At 35.7% G+C, this 18,231-nt stretch overlaps 1 protein-coding gene across 6 annotated transcripts in view; it reads left to right on the forward strand.

Annotated features, from left to right (window-relative positions):
- Positions 1 to 18,231, forward strand: part of PCSK5 (proprotein convertase subtilisin/kexin type 5) — a 433,086-nt gene that overhangs the window by 144,729 nt on the left and 270,126 nt on the right. For all 6 annotated transcript variants that reach the window (XM_017664305.3, XM_017664306.3, XM_036991294.2 and 3 more), the window contains exons 6-7: positions 7,841 to 7,929; positions 11,068 to 11,240. In XM_017664305.3, the coding sequence (XP_017519794.3) occupies positions 7,841 to 7,929; positions 11,068 to 11,240 (262 nt within the window). The remainder of the gene's footprint in view (positions 1 to 7,840; positions 7,930 to 11,067; positions 11,241 to 18,231) is intronic.

Below are 18,231 nucleotides of genomic sequence, written 5' to 3' on the forward strand. Positions count from 1 at the left end.
TGAATAAAATCTTTTTTTATATATCTATTTGTTTTTGTCTTCGGTCAGGCTGCTATAGGAGAATACCATAGACTAGTTGGTGGCTTAAGTACCAAAAATCTGTTTTTCACAGTTCTGGAAGCTGGGAAGTCCAAGTTCAAGATACTAGCAGATTCAGTTCTTGGTGAGGGCTCTCTTCTCTGGAGTGCGGATAGCCGCCTTCTTCCTGTAGCCCACATGGCTGAGTGAGAAAGAAACAAGTTCTCTTGTGTCTGTAGTCCCATTATGAGGGCCCCACTCTCATGACCCAGTTATTTACCCAAGGTCCCATCTCCAAATGCCATCACTGTGGAATTACGGGTTCAACAATATGAATTGGGGGGAGGGGCATAAACATTCATTCTATAGTAGTTACTCTGTGTTTTTCCCTGAATTCCTTACTAATAAAATTTTTAAAAACTTAATATTATTGAAGCCTCAGGGACTCTGTGTAATTGTAGTCACTTCAGAAGCTATTATCTTAATTGTCTCACAAAAACTAATCACTAAAAAATGGACTGTGTTATTTCTTTCTTGCTCTTTAAAAATGTTACTTTACCTTCCTTTTTTCTAATAGGTTGCATGAACTTCAGTAAGCTTTTTGCTGAAGACAGGGTGGTAACCCATTTTTCAGCTATTGTCCATTGTTCTCAAGTTTTCATTTTTAAGATTCCCAGCATTTCCTCTTTCTAACGCAAGTTTAATAATTTATTTTGGAGATTCTATAAAATACACTGTCAAATATCCTGTCATCAATAGTAATGAATAATGTTGCCTCTGCCTCACAAAATAAGTCGGGTGGAACACGAAGACGTCATGAAATCCTGGTAATGATTCAGACAGGGATGTGGGCCTCTGTGTCACAGGGCTTTTTGGGAATAGTGAAAAGACATTATATAAGGACTAAGATCTAATCTTTGCCCATCTATTCACCATCTGACTGACCGAATTATCTCATTTGTAAAATAAGTAGTATCTGTTTTGCTTACTTCACAGAGTTGAAATGAGAATTAGATGAGGTAAAAATACTTTGAGAAGTGGAGAGTATGATGTAAACATCAAGTGGTAATATTATCAGGAGCAGCGTGAGCCATCAGAAACATCAGTTGTAAGTGCTGTATTAGAGAACATACCAGACACATCACTACTTCTTGCTCTTCTCTCCCTATCTAAGAGAGCTTTTGCAGTAGACTTAAATAGCAAGTTTTCACTCATATTTAAATGAAATGAAACTACATAAAGAGAACATGCACACCAGATGTCAAAAGGGAATAGAAAAAGTGAGGTGTAGACAGCATCCATGAACAGCTAAAGGTGTTTGTTCTAAGAAAGAAATGAAATAGAAAGTAGTCTTTCTCCAACATGCCATTGCTTGGATCCATACCAGTGTTTTTCTTTGTGTACAGTGGCAACTGTAAAGGTAGAATTCTTGCATGTATCCTGATGTCTCAGATTCATTGCTGAGCTTATTTGCATCTTATCTTCAGATCTGTGGTAAAGATCAAATAAGTTAATATTTCTGTCCCCACTAACTCATATAGAAGAAAAACTCACAAAGCAGTGTGAGTAGAGGACTGGAGAAAGCCAAAGAAGAAGTGAAGACAGAATTGTTTATTCAAGTAAAAATTAGGTGATAAAACATTTTATACTTAAGGACCCTGGCAGTAATGATAATATCCTTAAGAGAATCAGAGAAGTGATAAATTTTTTAGTTTCTAGTTCCTAGTTTGTCTACATCTACTTTACTTTAGATAATGTCCAATTCACTTTAATTCATTGGCCTATATAGCCATTATAATTTACCTAACTGCATTATCTCCTGTAAGTCTCAGAAAATACATGTCTTAGTAATATTGTGAACATGTGCAAGAAAGATAAACAAGTGACTAATTTTCCAAGAGGCATTACATGAGAATTAGCTAGAAAATTTCATATTTTGGTGCATGTGGGTTACAACATAATATAATGAGTATATTGTTTTCTGAACTAAAATCTAAAATTCTCTCCTTATGCTGAAAATACTCTAAATGCTCATCTCTGTTGTCTCTGAAGAAAAATGCATCTGAAACACAGATTTTTGTCTGTTTTATGACTTTTATATTTAACTGACATCATAAAGATACTTATATATTGCTGACCATCTTTGTTCTTTGGGAGATGGAAGAAATTGAATCTTGTTCATGTACCTGGATGGGTCATGATGATATCCACTATTCAATGATCTATTTTAAATTCATATCAAAACATTGAGTCCAACTAAGATATAAAAATAAAAAAAGATAGCTGGTACTTTACTTGGGATAATGATCATTGTCATCTGAAGAAAGTGGGCTGTTTAAATGTAGGTGAGATGGCAGTTTGGACCCTCAATTACAGTATGCTACAATATATTATTTAACTGATTTTTAAAATATATACTTCAGTAATGGAGTAAAAATGTCCATGTCTCCCCCAAAATGGTTCCTACATCATAAGGTAGAGCAGCATACAGAAATATTTACAAGAAATATTTTTACAAGAAAATAGTTACTCTATTCTTTACTTAGAATTCACTGTACATCAATGATGCACATAATATGTTTAGGGCTTTATAGTGCTTTAAGAATGCAGAACCAAGTTAGTTATTAATAATATGGTAGGATATCTATTCAATTAAATGTCTCCTACTGCAGTACATCTGAAACTCCTGGGGAGATATTAAAGAACTTTTTAATGCATGGTTGAGCTAATGGGGCAACAAGAATATTTCTCTGAGAAAGCTCAAATCTATAAACTAGGTAGGCAATAGTTGGACACTAAGGACTTTCCAGGGTGGTCAACCAATTTCAGCCAGCCTAGAGCTGGATTTTTAAAAGCCCAGGGAAGGCAGGAGACAAGGCCTTGGTCCAGAGTAGTGAGAGAGACTTCTGCATCAAACAGATCCTCTGGTGGATCATCTTTAATAGATTAATTATAGAAAAAGAAGACTATAAAGAGAGACAGAAACTGTATTTGACTTTCTCAGCTTATGTAATAGATGGGACAAGAGGATAAATAAGCAACTACCTTTAATAATTACCAACTACACTCACGGGATTTTTACCTGTAATTCATATTACTTGTATAGTCCAAATTGTAATTAGGCTAAATAGGCCATATACATGGTAGAAACAAATTTAAATCTTCTTTAGAGCTTTCCATACCAGCCTCAAAGATCATAAAGATAAAAACCTAAACAACCTGACCTTCTAAATGGACAATTCACCAACTACATGGGGAAAACATCACCATGAAAACAAGCCAACAGCAAAAACTAATAGCAGAATTAGTCACATATTTTAGAATTGTGAGATATATTTCATATGTATCAAGAAATGAATGCTGAAAAAGAAATTTTTAAAGAAAAAGAGACTTTCCAAATTACCCAGACAGATTTGAAAAGGAACTTCAAAATATGAAAAATGTAGTGATTGAAAAAAGTAAGGCAGTGAATGCATTAAATAGCAGATTAGTCATGGTTGCAGATAGGATCAGTGAACTACAGATTGAGCAAGTTTCACAGAATGCATCCCAGAGAGAGAAGGATATGGGAAGTCTGAAGGTGAGATTGAAGATTAAGACTGTGTGAAAAGGTCTAATACATGCTGAATTAGTATTCTGTTAAGAAGAACTAGAGAATAATGTAAAGGCAGTTTTCAGAGGCTGAAACTTCTGAAGATTTAAACATTACAAGTTTAGGAATTCCAATAAAGAAATGTTTTATCCCATATAAACAACATTTTAACCTTTATAATAGAAAAGACACAGAGAATCTGAAAAGTATCTATAGAGAAGTAGTATTCTGAGATGGCTGACTTCTCACCAGAAACAGTGGAAGCTTGAGGACAGTGGAATGATATCTTTGAAGTGCCATTAGTCTGAAATTCTGTACCTCTATAACCAATGGAATTTTTTTTCAAGAGCAGTAAAATAAAGTCATTTTCCAAGGTTACCAAAAGACTCCCAGAAGGGCTTTTTATGGGATGTTCTTCAGAACAAAATCTGTGATCCCAGAAGGAAGTATGAGCTACAAAAAAAAAAAAAAAAAGAAAATAGAGCAAAGAATGCATTTGTAAATCTAGATAAACATTGATTGTTCAAAGTAATGTCAGTAACAGGTAATTTCTAGAGTTAAAAAAACCAATGTATAATTATGAGGAACTCATATTTGTCAAGAGGTGGGTAATCAGAGTTGAAACATTCTAAAGTCTGTATTATTTGAGAAAAGTTTAAAAAGAATATCTAGACTTTGTTATGTTGGATAACCACTAAATAATACAATGTATATCATTCAAAGTAGTACGGGGGGGGTGGGAAATACAGAAGTGAATATAAATATATCAGTGGATACAGTCACTATAAATGGACACACTCTTGAGTTAAAGACAAAGCCTAGTTTCAAAAAAAACATATTGTTTATAAGAAATGACTGATATGAACACAGAATCTTTAAAAATAAAAATGGTATAAAATTTAATTATTAACCAATTACCTTTCATTTTATTTGCTGCAAGAGCAATAGTTACTTCATATGCATAAATGGTTTCACCAGGAAGATCTAATAATTCCATTCTAAATAAAATAAAAATCAATAGAACTGCAAAGAACATAAACAAATCCACAATATAATAATCAAGTTTGACACAATGGTCTTATTAAAAACAACTGGAGAATTAAAAACAGAGATTCTTCTGATCCAGTAGCACTTGTATTAATTAATAATAGATTCAGTGAAGCATAAGAAAAATGGACTCATAAAGGGAGTTTGACATTTGAGTAAAAATCACTTATGCTGTGAAGTAATATGTAGTAAGAGCCTACTGAAGAATCATAGTGATTAATTTGTAGGTTCAAGGGAAAATTAGTAGTTTAGCTTGGAGCTTACAAAAGAAATGATTTTTTTCCTTTTAAACTGATCATTTTTCTGATGATTAAAGTAGTACAACCAAATGTCAGAAGGGCAAGATAATTATGAGCACATTAAATTAAATATTGTGTATAACAACCAAAAATTGCCATAAATAAGATTGTTATTTGGAACATACAAGTGTACATTGTTTTCTTGTGCTTAGCAGAGACTGTTTTTTTGCAAGTTGATTCCAGCCCTCATGGGTAACACTGACATGTTCGAGACTTCAGTGGAGGAAGTACTACACATGTTGTAGAAATAGCAAGAAAACTACAATTAGAAGTGAAGCCTGAAGATGTGACTAAATTGCTGCAATTTTATTGACAAAACTCTAGTGGAGGAAGTGTTTCTTATGGATTAGCAAAGAAAGTGGTTTCCTGAGGTGAGACCTACTGCTGGTAAAGAGGCCCTAAAGATTGTTGAAATGACATGAAAGGATTGGGAATATTATATAAACTGAGTTGATAAAGCAGCAGACTGAAGTTTTGAAAGTTCTATGGTAGGTAAAATGCTATTGAACAGCAAGCATCACATGCTTCAGAGAAATTGTTGGTGAAAGGAAAATCAGTTGATATAGCAGACTTCTTTGTTGTCTTATTTCAAGAAATTGCCACAGCCACCTGAACCTTCAGCAACCACCGCCCTGATCAGTTAGCACCCATCAACATCGAGGCAGGACCCTCCACCAGCAAAAAGATTAGGACTCACTGAAAGTACAGAGTGTTAGCACTTTTTAGCAATAAAGTGTTTTTTAGTTAAAGGACACACAATGTATTTTTAGACATAATGCTATCACACACTTAAGAGACTATAATGTAAACATAACTTTTATATTCATTGGGAAACCAATAAATTCACTTAACTTTCGTTATTGTAATATTCACTTTATCGTGGTGGTCTGGAACCAAACCCGCAGTATCTAACCTGCAGGTATGCCTGTCTGTGCAACGGAGGTGACAGAAAGACAGTAAGAAATTTGGGCAAAAGGCATGAAAAGGTTATTCACACACAAAAAAGAGAAGCTAATAAATACTTGAAAAGATGTACAACATCAAATGTAATCAGAGGAATTACAAAAGCAATAATAAGATAACATTTTCCATGTCAGATTGGCAAGGATGAGAAAACTTGAAAAATTCATTCTTAAGGGATTATGTACAGAGGGTTTTAGCCAGGTATTTTCCCTGTTCTTCATATTGGCTTATTGTCCTTCAACTTAGCTTATGATCTTTCTTTTTTTGCCATGCACAAGAATTTGATGTTTTATAATACTATTTGTCAGAGTCTTGCAGTTTTTATGAGGTTTGAATTACTTTCATCTTCTGTGAACAATTTGATATACTCTTTGATCCAGTAATTCCACTTCTAGGAATTTGTCCCAATGTACAAAATTATGTATATGTTCAAGATTGTTCTTTGTAGTCTTGTTAATATTAGTGAAGAAGTGGGTAAATTTCCAGGAATAGAGGACTTTCTAAGGAGATTATGATGTGTGTGTGTGTGTGTGTGTGTGTGTGTATACTTACAGACTTACATATATGTATATATGCACCATTTAAAAGATTATGTAGAGTAATAGTAACCATTTAAATGATATGTAGATTAATATTTACATAGAAAGCCATTACTAAGTCTTTACACACATGACAGTAGTACTAAGTGGAAAAAGAATAGAGCTACTTCTTGTGTAAACTTGTGGGTGTACCTATCAGTTGTAAGCAGTAATTTGCTCATAGCCACATAGACAGCAGTCATATCCCTTGATGAGTGTAGTCAGTGCTGCAAAATGGAAAGGACTGAAAGAGAATTTGAGGGGTACTGAATTTCAGTCATTGTTTGGCTGCTTTTGACAGATCTCTTTATATCACGGCCACATTAAAAGCCCTTACCACTGAAAATGAGGGAAGGGTTTGAGCTCTGGACTTCATTATCAATTACAAACAGCATCGTGGTTGTCCCACCCCCACCTCTGCACCCAGGGGAGACATTAGTCGTCAGCCCTACCCTTCTTTCTCTGGGCTCGGCCATACCGCAGAATTCTTCTCAACACACCATTTTAGGTTACCATTTCTAAGCATACTGTACTTTGCCCTTGAAACTTCTTTGCCGTCCTTGGATAAGATGATCTTCAAAGTCCTTTCAGCTAATGGATTTTCCTGATCAAGGAACAGAGTTATTGTGATGAGAAATAATAGGAGTATTTTTCACACACAAAAAAAAATGTTTTACTTTTCTAGTAGCCACAGATGAGAAAAGCTTTGAAAAAAGGTGAAACAAACTTTGGTAATACATGTTATTAAATAAAATATTTCAACTTGTAACTGATATGAAACAATTGTTAATGGAATGTTTCACATTGTTGTTTTTTCATATAAAAACTTTGAAATCCAGTGCGTATTTATAGCAAACCCCATTTTAGATGATAGATTTTTATTGAAGATCCTTGATCTGTATTTATAGTTTAAGAAGTAGGTTCTCATATGCCCACATTCTTAGATTTTTCTAATACTTGTGTTGAGTGCTGGTTTTTAAATTTAATTAAAATTAAATAAAATTGAAGTGGTTGGTGTCCAGGTTGCCACACTGGATAGCAGGAATTGAGAAAATACAGAAAGAAAACCATGCCATTCAATTTTAGCCTTCAAGGAGATTTTCTGGTTGGGAAAGTAAGACACAGCAAATAAGCCTATCAGTAATATAATCCAAAACTCTATTAAGTGCTAAAAGTTGCAGTGGACAACTTAGTTGTCCATTTAAGTTCTGCTTGGGTAGCATGTTCCAGAAACACCACAGCTTGATACATTCTTCACCACTTTGAGGTTTGAATGGTGGCAATGACGTGTTGAGTTTGTAAGAATGGAGTGTCTTACTTTAGAAAGTATGTTCTCCCCACAGGCATGGGACGCGCTGCGCTGGAGAAGTGGCAGCTGCAGCGAACAACTCACACTGCACCGTGGGAATTGCCTTCAATGCCAAAATCGGAGGTATGGGAAATAATCTTCTACATGGATATAGAAATGAACATGGGTTTGCAGAGCCCTTGTTGAACTGAAGACAGCGTGTGTTTTTTGCATAGCAGTGTTTAGCTGCTGTTAACAGCAAAATGTCCATGTTCTCATGTGTTATTCAATACAGTTAGAGGCTTCTGGAGCAGTACCTCTAAGGTGTTGCAAACATAGACAGTTCTTTCCTTAAACAGGCATGAAAAAAATGTTTAATAATGAAGATAGGGTCATTGACATCTGTACCAAACTATACAGGTGTTTCTGGGTCAGAAAGAAGTAATAATATAAACATCAGGCCGTAATATCTCTATGGAAAGAAGCATTTTGAATTTCTGTCCAAGCAGAAAATTTTTTTTCTTTTCCTTAGACTTTACAAAAAGTTCCTTTTGATTGCAATCAAAATGGTAAATGGTAAAATCTTCTTTTGTAGTCCCATAATGTAGTGATACTATTTCCATTAGTAATGCCAGATTATATGTGATATTGCACACAGATGCACAAACTCATATACATAGGCTTAAGCAAAGCAGTATAAATCCAGGCATTATTAGAAGCAAATTCTTACTTTACCATTTGTAATCATCTCTGTTAACTGTAGCCTGGTGCCACAGCCACACACAAATGGGAAGAAAACACTGTAAGAGATGTTTTAAATCCTAGTAGCTTGGAAGGTGTCCCATGGGAGTCTCCTAAACAGTGTTACAGATTAATGTAGCTCCTGGAATTAGATCGACTTCTTTGTTTCCAAGTGGTAGATATAGATGGCTCTGAAAAAGGAAAATGACAGTCCTTTCTAGGGTAAATGAAGACATTTTGTAAAAGGGACAATTGGGATATATAATGATGATGCAAAGAAAAGTTTTTCGGAGACTATCTTGAATGTCAGACCTCAGTAAAAATTTGACCCCTTTCTTTATTTTACTTCACACTGAATCCTGAGAGTATGGCAGCTTGCTGGCCAGTATGGCAGCTGTATTCTGAGAGCATCTGCTGTGTGTCAAGGGAGAGGTTCATGGAGGAGCTAAAGACAGGGGAAAGACTTGGCATGGGCATTGGAGGCCCCTGATCTTCTCAAGAGAATCAGAGGATGGCAGTGACTGCCCCGTCAGCCCTTCTCGCTGTCCTGGACACACATGGTCTCCCACACATGGAGACATGCATCCATGTCCCTGTCATAACCCTCCAGTGCTAACCCAGCACTCACTCACCTTGAGGGAATGAAGAGATGCATTTGTGAACCTCACAGATGAATTGCTGACCTAGCTGAACAGAACCTGTTAAAAAAAAAAAAAAAGTATGGCAGTGACTTACAAATGTTCTGTCATCCAAAAAACAAGAACATTCTGAATTATAAATTTAACCCACAGACCCAAGATGTGAAGGTGTCAGTCACATAAAGAAAAAATTGCCTTTCATCTCTAAACTTGAAGAAACAAAATTCTTATTTGTTAATTTTTGGCCAGACAATTCTTATTACCCTCTAGATAGAATTCCATCAAGCATTTTATTTCAGGGACTTCCCGTCAGTTTCATGATGTCAAAACTGAATTCAGGTGTTGTGTGGGTACTCCTGCATGCTGGCTGTGATACTGGTTGGATTATGCAGTGGAGTTAATACTGTGCAGAGTTTATTTCGGATCTCTTTGTACAGTAGAAGTTCCATTGTATACCTTTAAGTAGAAAGTAAGAATTTGAATTAGTTCATCTTTCTTTGGTAAAAACCATGCAGATGAATTTTGAATATTCATGTCAAATTAAAACAAACCAATAGTTACTTAGGACCCATTCCATGCAGAGCCCCACACCTGGGATTCTGCTCCACAAAACAAAGTTCTGACAAGCCTTTAAGTACAGTTTCCATTCCGTAATTTTTAAAGGAACTTGTTCACAATGTTTTTATTGCCATTCGATTTTGAAAAAATACTGAAGTATTTAGTGTCATATCTGTCATATAACTTGGAATGGTTCAGCCTAATATTTATGTTTTTAAATGCAGAAAATGTGGCAGAATGTCAACAGTTGTTGAGTACTATATCAGTGCTGGTGGTCATTCTTTTTTATCCCCATGTTTGTAAATTTTATAGTTAAAACTTGAACATTTTTTTAAAGTACAAAGAAAATAAAGTGCCTTCCAGAATATTTTTATTTTCTACCAGTAGTCCATCCTCAAACCACATAGCATCTAAAACTGCCTGATTAGGGGTTTTATTACTTACGCCCTACTTACTGGTTACCAGTAAAAACTTGAAATCCTACTAGGCAACAAGGTTTTCCCAAGGAGTAAGCTTGGCCTGTAAAGATAAAATTTTAAAATAATACAATGTTTCGGGGATGTTATTTAGCTTAAGCTGAAGGAGACTGATGTTTGCTTAATAGTTAGATGTGGTGGTGTTCTATGTCTCCAAAATAAAAGGAAAAAAGGAAAGGCCCGGCATTTGACATATAATTGATTTCTGAGTATCTGTGTCCATTTCTGCAAATTAAGGTTAATAATAAATTCCTATCTGTCCTGTGGAAATATACTTAAATGAAGATTAATGACTAAACCTTGCTAAAACCCCTCAAGGATTTTTCAGTGTGTCCATGCACAGAGAACATTCTCATTTATTATTTACTTTATAAATAACTTGGCAAAGTAGTGATATATTAAGTTTGCATCAGTCTTATAGATTAGGAAATAATATTAAATATGCAGGGAATTAGACAGCCTAACTTGGCAGCTTTCCAGATTTTGTGAGACTACTAAGGTCAGAATGCTTTATACCAATTATGAACACAAGTTATTTAATAAAGAGAAATTTAGGGAAGATGGATAGCTTGCAGCCCTCTCTCGCAAGGGCTCACTGGAGACAGATAAAAAGAAGGCAGAAACTGTGGAATTTAGAAGAAGAACAATAGATATTTTAAAGAAATTTTGCTCTTTTACATGCATTGTAACTTCCTTTCTCTCCAGAAAAGCTTCAGAAAAGTCCACATTATCCTTTTTTGGGGAAAAACATGCTCACACAAGTGTTGATTATAAATTTATTCTTTCTTCTCAAAATGCTGTAACTGGAATATGTCTTTGGGTGTTAAGTAGCAAGCCTCTAATCAAACCACTTCCCATCTGTCCTAAAGGAGTTCGGATGCTTGATGGAGATGTCACAGACATGGTGGAAGCGAAGTCGGTGAGCTTCAATCCCCAGCACGTGCACATCTACAGTGCTAGCTGGGGCCCAGATGATGACGGCAAGACCGTGGATGGCCCAGCTCCGCTCACTCGGCAGGCTTTTGAAAATGGCGTCAGAATGGTAGGTTTGAAAAGCTCAGCTCAAACTCTGTCGATCAGTGTTGACTCTCATAGGAAGCCTCTATTAAACTATGGTTTCCATCCTCCAGTCTGGATGAGTGGATGGAGCTCGCAGGCTGAGCCAGGAGACAGGTTAACAGGAAGAGGTACTGAACCTTCGCAGTTGTACATTCCATCAGTTTTGGAAATGAGCTAAGAGCTGGAGAATTTCCCTTGACAAAAACAGAGGTATATTTGGATGGTTAGATTTGTTCAAAGGGAATGTATCTGTGAATATGTTAATCTTGCATTTGGAGAAGTAAATTCTCAGGACTGTGAGATTGAGAAGTCAAGATATTGAACCTCTCCAGTTGGTGTTGACAGGTGGTCCAACCATGGCCTTCTGGTCATCTCTCTTTTGTGGTCCCTTCTCTCATGCCACCTCTGACTCAGGACAATATTACTGGTATGCTGGCTTCCTGGATCCCAAACCAGATAGTGCAGCCCATCATCATTTTCCTTGACTTCACTAAAAGGTTCACTGACCACTTATCCCCAAAAAACTGACCACATAACCTAACTAAATGTTTCAAATTACAGCTCTAAAAAATCCTGTCCTATTTAAATTAAATAAAAAATATGGACATTGCATGCTTACAATCATGCAAGGAGGAGAGCTGCACCAGAGGCAACCCCTTTGTCTTTCTGTTTTACCACAAGCCTCAACTAAAATGTTGTCACTTCTCAGAAGCCTTCTCACTGCCCAGCTAGAATTAAGTATAAACAATCCCTACCCTGTTTTCCCTGTACTTTATATCAGAGTTAGTTTTGTGTGTGTCTTCCCTGCTAAATCGGAAGTTCCTGGAGAGTAGAGCTTGTGCTTTACTAATCTTTATAGACTTTGTAAAACCCTTAGAATACATTGAACTCCAGTGAGTGGTACTCGGTAAATGTTTGTTATATTTAAATTAATTTACTATAAATTACACTAACCACAGAGTTGTTATATATTCAGTTCAGATTGGGAGCAGTGGAATGCATGCAGTTATTAGTGTAATGTTGGTTCTTCTACCTTGGTGGAATTGGTGTTAGGGTTTTAATCACAAGACTGAGCTGAGCTGTCTTCTTGTAATTAGGAAATAAACTGGAGGGGAAAGCTTATGCACTGCTTATGTACGTATTTCCTAACTACAAGACAGTTTGGTTAAGACATACTTTTTAGCTCCGTCAGTACTCAGCTACATCAGAACCCTTTTAAACTATAGGATAATGTTTCAATCCATTGCCTAGAATTTTCCTTTCAAGGTGCCTGAACACCAAATGAATGAACTCTAACCTGGTGATCTCATTACCAAAGCCATAGACTATAGATTAGTATTCTCTCTCTCTATGCCATCAATAGAATGGTCATTCAAGTTAAGTAAATCAAGCTTAATTCATATTTAATTTTCAAACTGTATGTATAGAGCTCTTAATGTAATGGAGAGCAAGCTGGAATTTCTCATTAATATACTAGGACTGCACATAATCTTACAAGTGTATATTTATGGAAAGAATGCCCCATACTTAGTAGCTGTCATTGAGTCACATGACATGGTACAATGGTTTTCAGATTTATTTTTTCTAAGGAAATCTTTCCTTTAGTGACAGTCTGAACTGTGAAAGTCCAATGTGTAAGCCAAATTAAAAATGTACTTTGGTTGAAGGGGAAAAGGATAACGATTAAAAACGAGATCATCTGAGGACGCTGTTCAGACTTAAAAGATTATGTTAAGAAGTTATTTTGGAAAACTTTATTCTATACTCATTAATTACAAAAGTAACCCCATGCTTATTATAATAAATCATACTATAAAGATGAAATTAAAATTAGATTTCCCACCCACTTGATAAGCATTGTGAGGGGTGTGGACTCTCTCTCCCCCATATTCCTATGTACATTCATTATACTAAATGGGGATCATATGCCCTGCATGTTGCTGTTTTCACCTAACAGAATATTTTGGGCATCCTTCCCAGAAAATCCATAAGGGTAGAACTCATTTATTTTAATGTTTCAAAATTTTTGGAGTATAAAGATACCATAATTAATTCAACATTCCATTGAGGATGTTTCAAGCTTTAATCTAGGAAAAAAGGGTTTTTGTTTTAAAACAAACCATTACTTTTAGAGTTAAGGTAGTAACAAAAGAAATAACTCTTAAAAACACCAAATTATTCTCTGGCTCCAAGCATTGCACATCCAGTTATGTAAAAGCAGCAGTGACCTATTTAAATGTTATCAGATCAAAGGATAGGGTTTTTACGTGTGTAGTATACATAGTCTTTGGACCTCAGCCAGGGTTGAGTCCGGGATCTTTCATTTACTGCTTTCTGCCTTGATATAGATCAAATTACCTCTTTGCTTCCATTGCTTCAGCTGAAGTAGAGTAATAAGAGTACTATTTAAAAGACATGAGTGTTGTTAAAGGAGATGATAATGCATATAAAGCAATTGATATAATACCTAGAACATAATAGATGCTCAATAAATACCGGTGTACTTTTTCTTTTTTTTCCCTCCCAGAGAAGAGATCATATCCTTCCAAAAATTTTTATTTCTCCTCAGTCCCCCATCTTTCTCTACCGTTTCCAAACTGTGGAGTTCTGGATGATTCCATTGAGTTACTTGTAGTGATAGATTTAAAATATTATGATAAAAGTTAGCTTAGACTTTCTAAGTTCTGTGATGCCATTTATATTGTTATTTCTTCATCTATACACACATTCAATTTTACTTGCCCTTAAAATAAGCATATGTTCAATTTCATTGAGATAACCTCGATATACAAATTCATTTCAGTTATCTATGTTTGTTGTCTTGAATTTCATTTATATTTCTCCAAGGGATGTTTCTCTAAATGTCTATGAATATATAATTTAATATTTTAGAGCATTATATTAGGTAGTGTTTTTCAAGAAAAAGGAACCTTTCACTCTGTGTTATCAGGCATCAGATGAGACAGTAAACTTTATATTCTTTAAGATTGTTCTAATTTGTGTTCTTTATATCATATACATGGTCAAAAATGTATAAAATAATTGGGTAAATACTTTGAAGTTAGATTATAGAGTACAGTAAAGAAACAAGCGATGTATTGGCTGAGTGATTTAAGGAATGAATGAAAAATAGCTAATAATATAAATACTTCAGATAGCTAGCTGAAAACCGATGTGACAACTTAAAGTTACTCTGGCTTAATGGGGTCTTAACTACATCATCTACAAAAATACAGGAATGAGTATTTGTTTATTCTTTCTATTAAATTTAGTGAACTCTCACTCTCTGTATACTATACATAAAGGGGTAAAGGAGACATCTGCATTTTATGTGCAATACTTAAAAGTCTCTACATTCTAGCAACCAGACAGAAAACACACAAAGAAGCAATCAAGACTGTTTGAGCTAAAGATTTGAGTAAGGAATGAAATAGCACTGTTGGTGGGAAGCAGAATGGCAGATGGGGAGGATAGGGAGTCTTCTGTGAGGCAGTGATACATGAACATGAGGCGTAAGTGATCAGAGGCCAGTCATGTGAAGAAACATGGGAAGGATGTTTTGTGCAAAAGGAACAGCATGAGCAGAGCACCCTGAGTGGGGAATAATTTGGGTGTGTTCTCACCACAGAATGCTAATCTGGGTGTGGGGAGCAACTTGGACAAAAGCAGGCAGTTTAAGAGGTGGGTTGAAGAGGTAGGCAGGGGCCCATGCAGCAGGGCTTCCTAAACTGTGGAGGGTGTTTGCATTTTATTCTGTTACACAGAGCTGTTGGAGGTTTTCAGCAGAGTAGTAGCTTTTTGGGATACATAATTTTGCAAGATCACTACTGTATAGAAAATGAACAGTATGTGGGGAGAGGGTTGACTAGACAAGAACAAAATCTTGAAATGGTCCAGGGAAGAGTCGGTAATGAGTTGGACTAAAGGGGCAGCAATGTCAAGATAACCAAAGAGATCGGTGTCAAGAGAAAAGCCTAAGTATCGAGAAACATTTTCACAAAGGAAATAAATTAATTTTGCTCAGGGAGTCCAAGTATTGATTGCATCCATTCCTTCTGCTTGCTGGGGCTAATCAAAAACATAGCAAATAGTGGATTTCAAAATTTGTTTACTATAAGATAAGTATTTGGCTCAGTAGAATGTAACACTGTTTTCAAAGACTTTTAACAAAATCAGAATTGATTCAATTTATAGCCACTTTAGAATTAATGTGCCAAAATTTCATTAGAGAAACTGTGTTGAACAACCATGTCACAATTAACAACTTTCTCTTTCTCCCAAAGATGGCATTTATTTGATGCTCAGAAGCTATAAAATTAAATGTGAGAATTAGAGGTATGTAATTTGGGCTGCATACAATTAACAATAGTAATAATGCAACAATATTCTACGTTTGCCAGTGTAATTTACTATAGTCACTCTTCGAAGCCCTGAAATAGATAACTTTTAATCTTGACAATAATCTCATACAATAGATACTATTCGCTCCAATTCTACAGAAAAGAGATATTCAGCATAACTAAAGAAGTCAGAACATGGGCCTCAAAGAAATCTAATAAATTGTTTTCCATATTGTCATTCCTGTCCTGTTTGGTACAGGAATGTTGTTACATTTGTGAATTGATTGCTCATTTCCTATCTAACTCCACCCGCTCCATTTCTTCACTGAATTCCATCCCTTCTCATCTCCTCAAAGACATGGCTCAACCAACTTTATTTTCTTTCATCATCAAAATTTCTCTCTGAACTGTAGTATCACCAGCCAGATATGTCCATACTGTTAATTTTCCTATCAAAAGAGAGAAAAAAACCCTCTCCTGTCTCTTTATGTCCTCCCAGTGACTGCCTCATTTCTCTTTTTCCCTTGAGAACAAAATTCCCTGACCTGCTGCCATGCTTGCCCTCTACCAGCTCTCCCTGCATGATCTCTTGAAGCCACTACTACATCAGGACAAACGCGGACGCCCTCACGCCACCAAAGCTCTTCTTGTTAAGGTCACAGTGATCTCCTCTATGAAACCCAGGGCTCTTCTCTGAACTCTCACCTAATTTGTCCTAACAAGGAGGCCTGCCTGGTTCTTTCCATCCATGATAAAATACACATGCACTCCAACCCTTCAGAACCCCTTTGTGGCAATTATTATCCCTCCTTCAAACTATTGTATTTACTTACCTGGTTGATTGTCTCCATAACAACCCAGAGTTTGACTGTTTTGTTCCATACTGTATCCCAAGTACCTAAAACGGTGTCTGTTTAGTGAACCAATGAATGTGCGAATGACACTTTGCCATTGCTAATTTACTGCATGTACTGAGTGAATTTTCTTAAGGATCACACTTGCCTGGTTTCTGATTAATAGTTTAGAAATGAGTATTAGCATACAGGGTATATAGCCTGGTGGTTAATGCACCCAGACTCTGGATTCAGACTCTCCAGTGGATTCCAATACTTTCTTTGTTCAAGTTAATTAGCCTCTCTGAAGATCAGTTTGATTCTCTAAAAAATGGAAATGAATGCTAGTAAATACTTTATAGGACTGTTGTGTGGATTATACGACTAATGCCTGTAACTGTGATGAATCTTAACCATTATCATCCCTGAAAAGGCAAGGGTAATAAAAGTAACATACTGATTAATCATGCAAAATACTATAAGAAGTCTTGATTGTTCAAAATCTCTGAGTTTAATCTGTTTTATGCTGTTGTGATCCTTAGGGAAGGTAAGTATATAATCTTGAAATTATAAAGGAATGGCCAAAATAGGTGAGACAAATATCCAAGAGAGTATTTTCTAAAGTTCATTCCATAAAACCCAAATTAATAAAATGCTAAAAAGGGTAGGGGAGGGTAGAGGGTTTTTGTTGTCAAATATGCTTGAGAAACACTACCTATTATATTCTCCCTTTGGAAATTTAAAAGCTATATTAAAGGCTCTGAGAAGTCCTGCAGTAAAGAGAGATGTTTAACTTACTTAGTTAATGTTCTAAACTTAAACTACACAAGAGCTTTTATTTCCATGACTTTAAAAATAGCTATTCAATTTAATTTCATTTTAAATTCTTTGGAACTACTTTATGAAAATTCAGCTAAACTCATTAGACCTCTAGGGTCAGAATGTTAGAACTGGAAATAATTCTAGTGGGTGAATTGTTTTTACCAACCTCTATATATTTATTTACTTGCTGATGTTATTGACCCAGTCTCTTCTGAATACTTGTGATTTCTTCTTTTCCTCATCCTAGTCATCTCATGAGCCTTTTTTTCCTGTACTACTTCCTAAAAGTCTATGGGATCTTCCCTCTTGTCCCCACGATTAGAACCATCATCTCTCATATAGACTTCAGCAATAAAGTACTTCCAAAACTTCCATCCTCCTAGCTTGAGCTTCAGCCTTCAATTCAGCATGAACACTGCAGATGAAGCAATATTTTTTATATGTAAATATTGTCGTTTGTCTTCTCTTTAAAACTCATCACTTCTCCCTGTGACCAACAAGGAACATTTTAAGCTTCTTGGGAGGGCACATACGTCTTTCAAAATTTTGCCAGGGGTCTCAGAATCCACATTTAACGTGTCATCTTAGGAAAGGACAATTCAAAACTTTCTCTTATTCAAACTGACAGATTCCACTTGCCATGGGATCCTTTCGCCTTGCTCCTTGGTATGACTGGCAAAGACTTCCCTCAAGGGAAACTCTTGGCTTCCTTTACGCAGGAAGTTCTAAATAGGAAAATGTTTTGTAAAATGAGTGAGTGAACCAATTAACAGCAGTTCAGATACAGGTGACCCCAGGTTTGGTGTCAGAATAAGAACTAATTGCCTAAAGTTTTCTTTGATAGACTCTATTCATTCATGTATTCCTGATTGCATTCATTGGTTGGTTAGAATATTCTAGACACTTTGCTAGGTGGTAGTGAAAGATAACACTCATCCTTGTCATTGGGGAGCTCACCATAAAATGATGAATTAATATT

This window comes from Manis javanica, chromosome 2 (assembly GCF_040802235.1).
Source record: "Manis javanica isolate MJ-LG chromosome 2, MJ_LKY, whole genome shotgun sequence".
Lineage (NCBI taxonomy): Eukaryota > Metazoa > Chordata > Mammalia > Pholidota > Manidae > Manis > Manis javanica.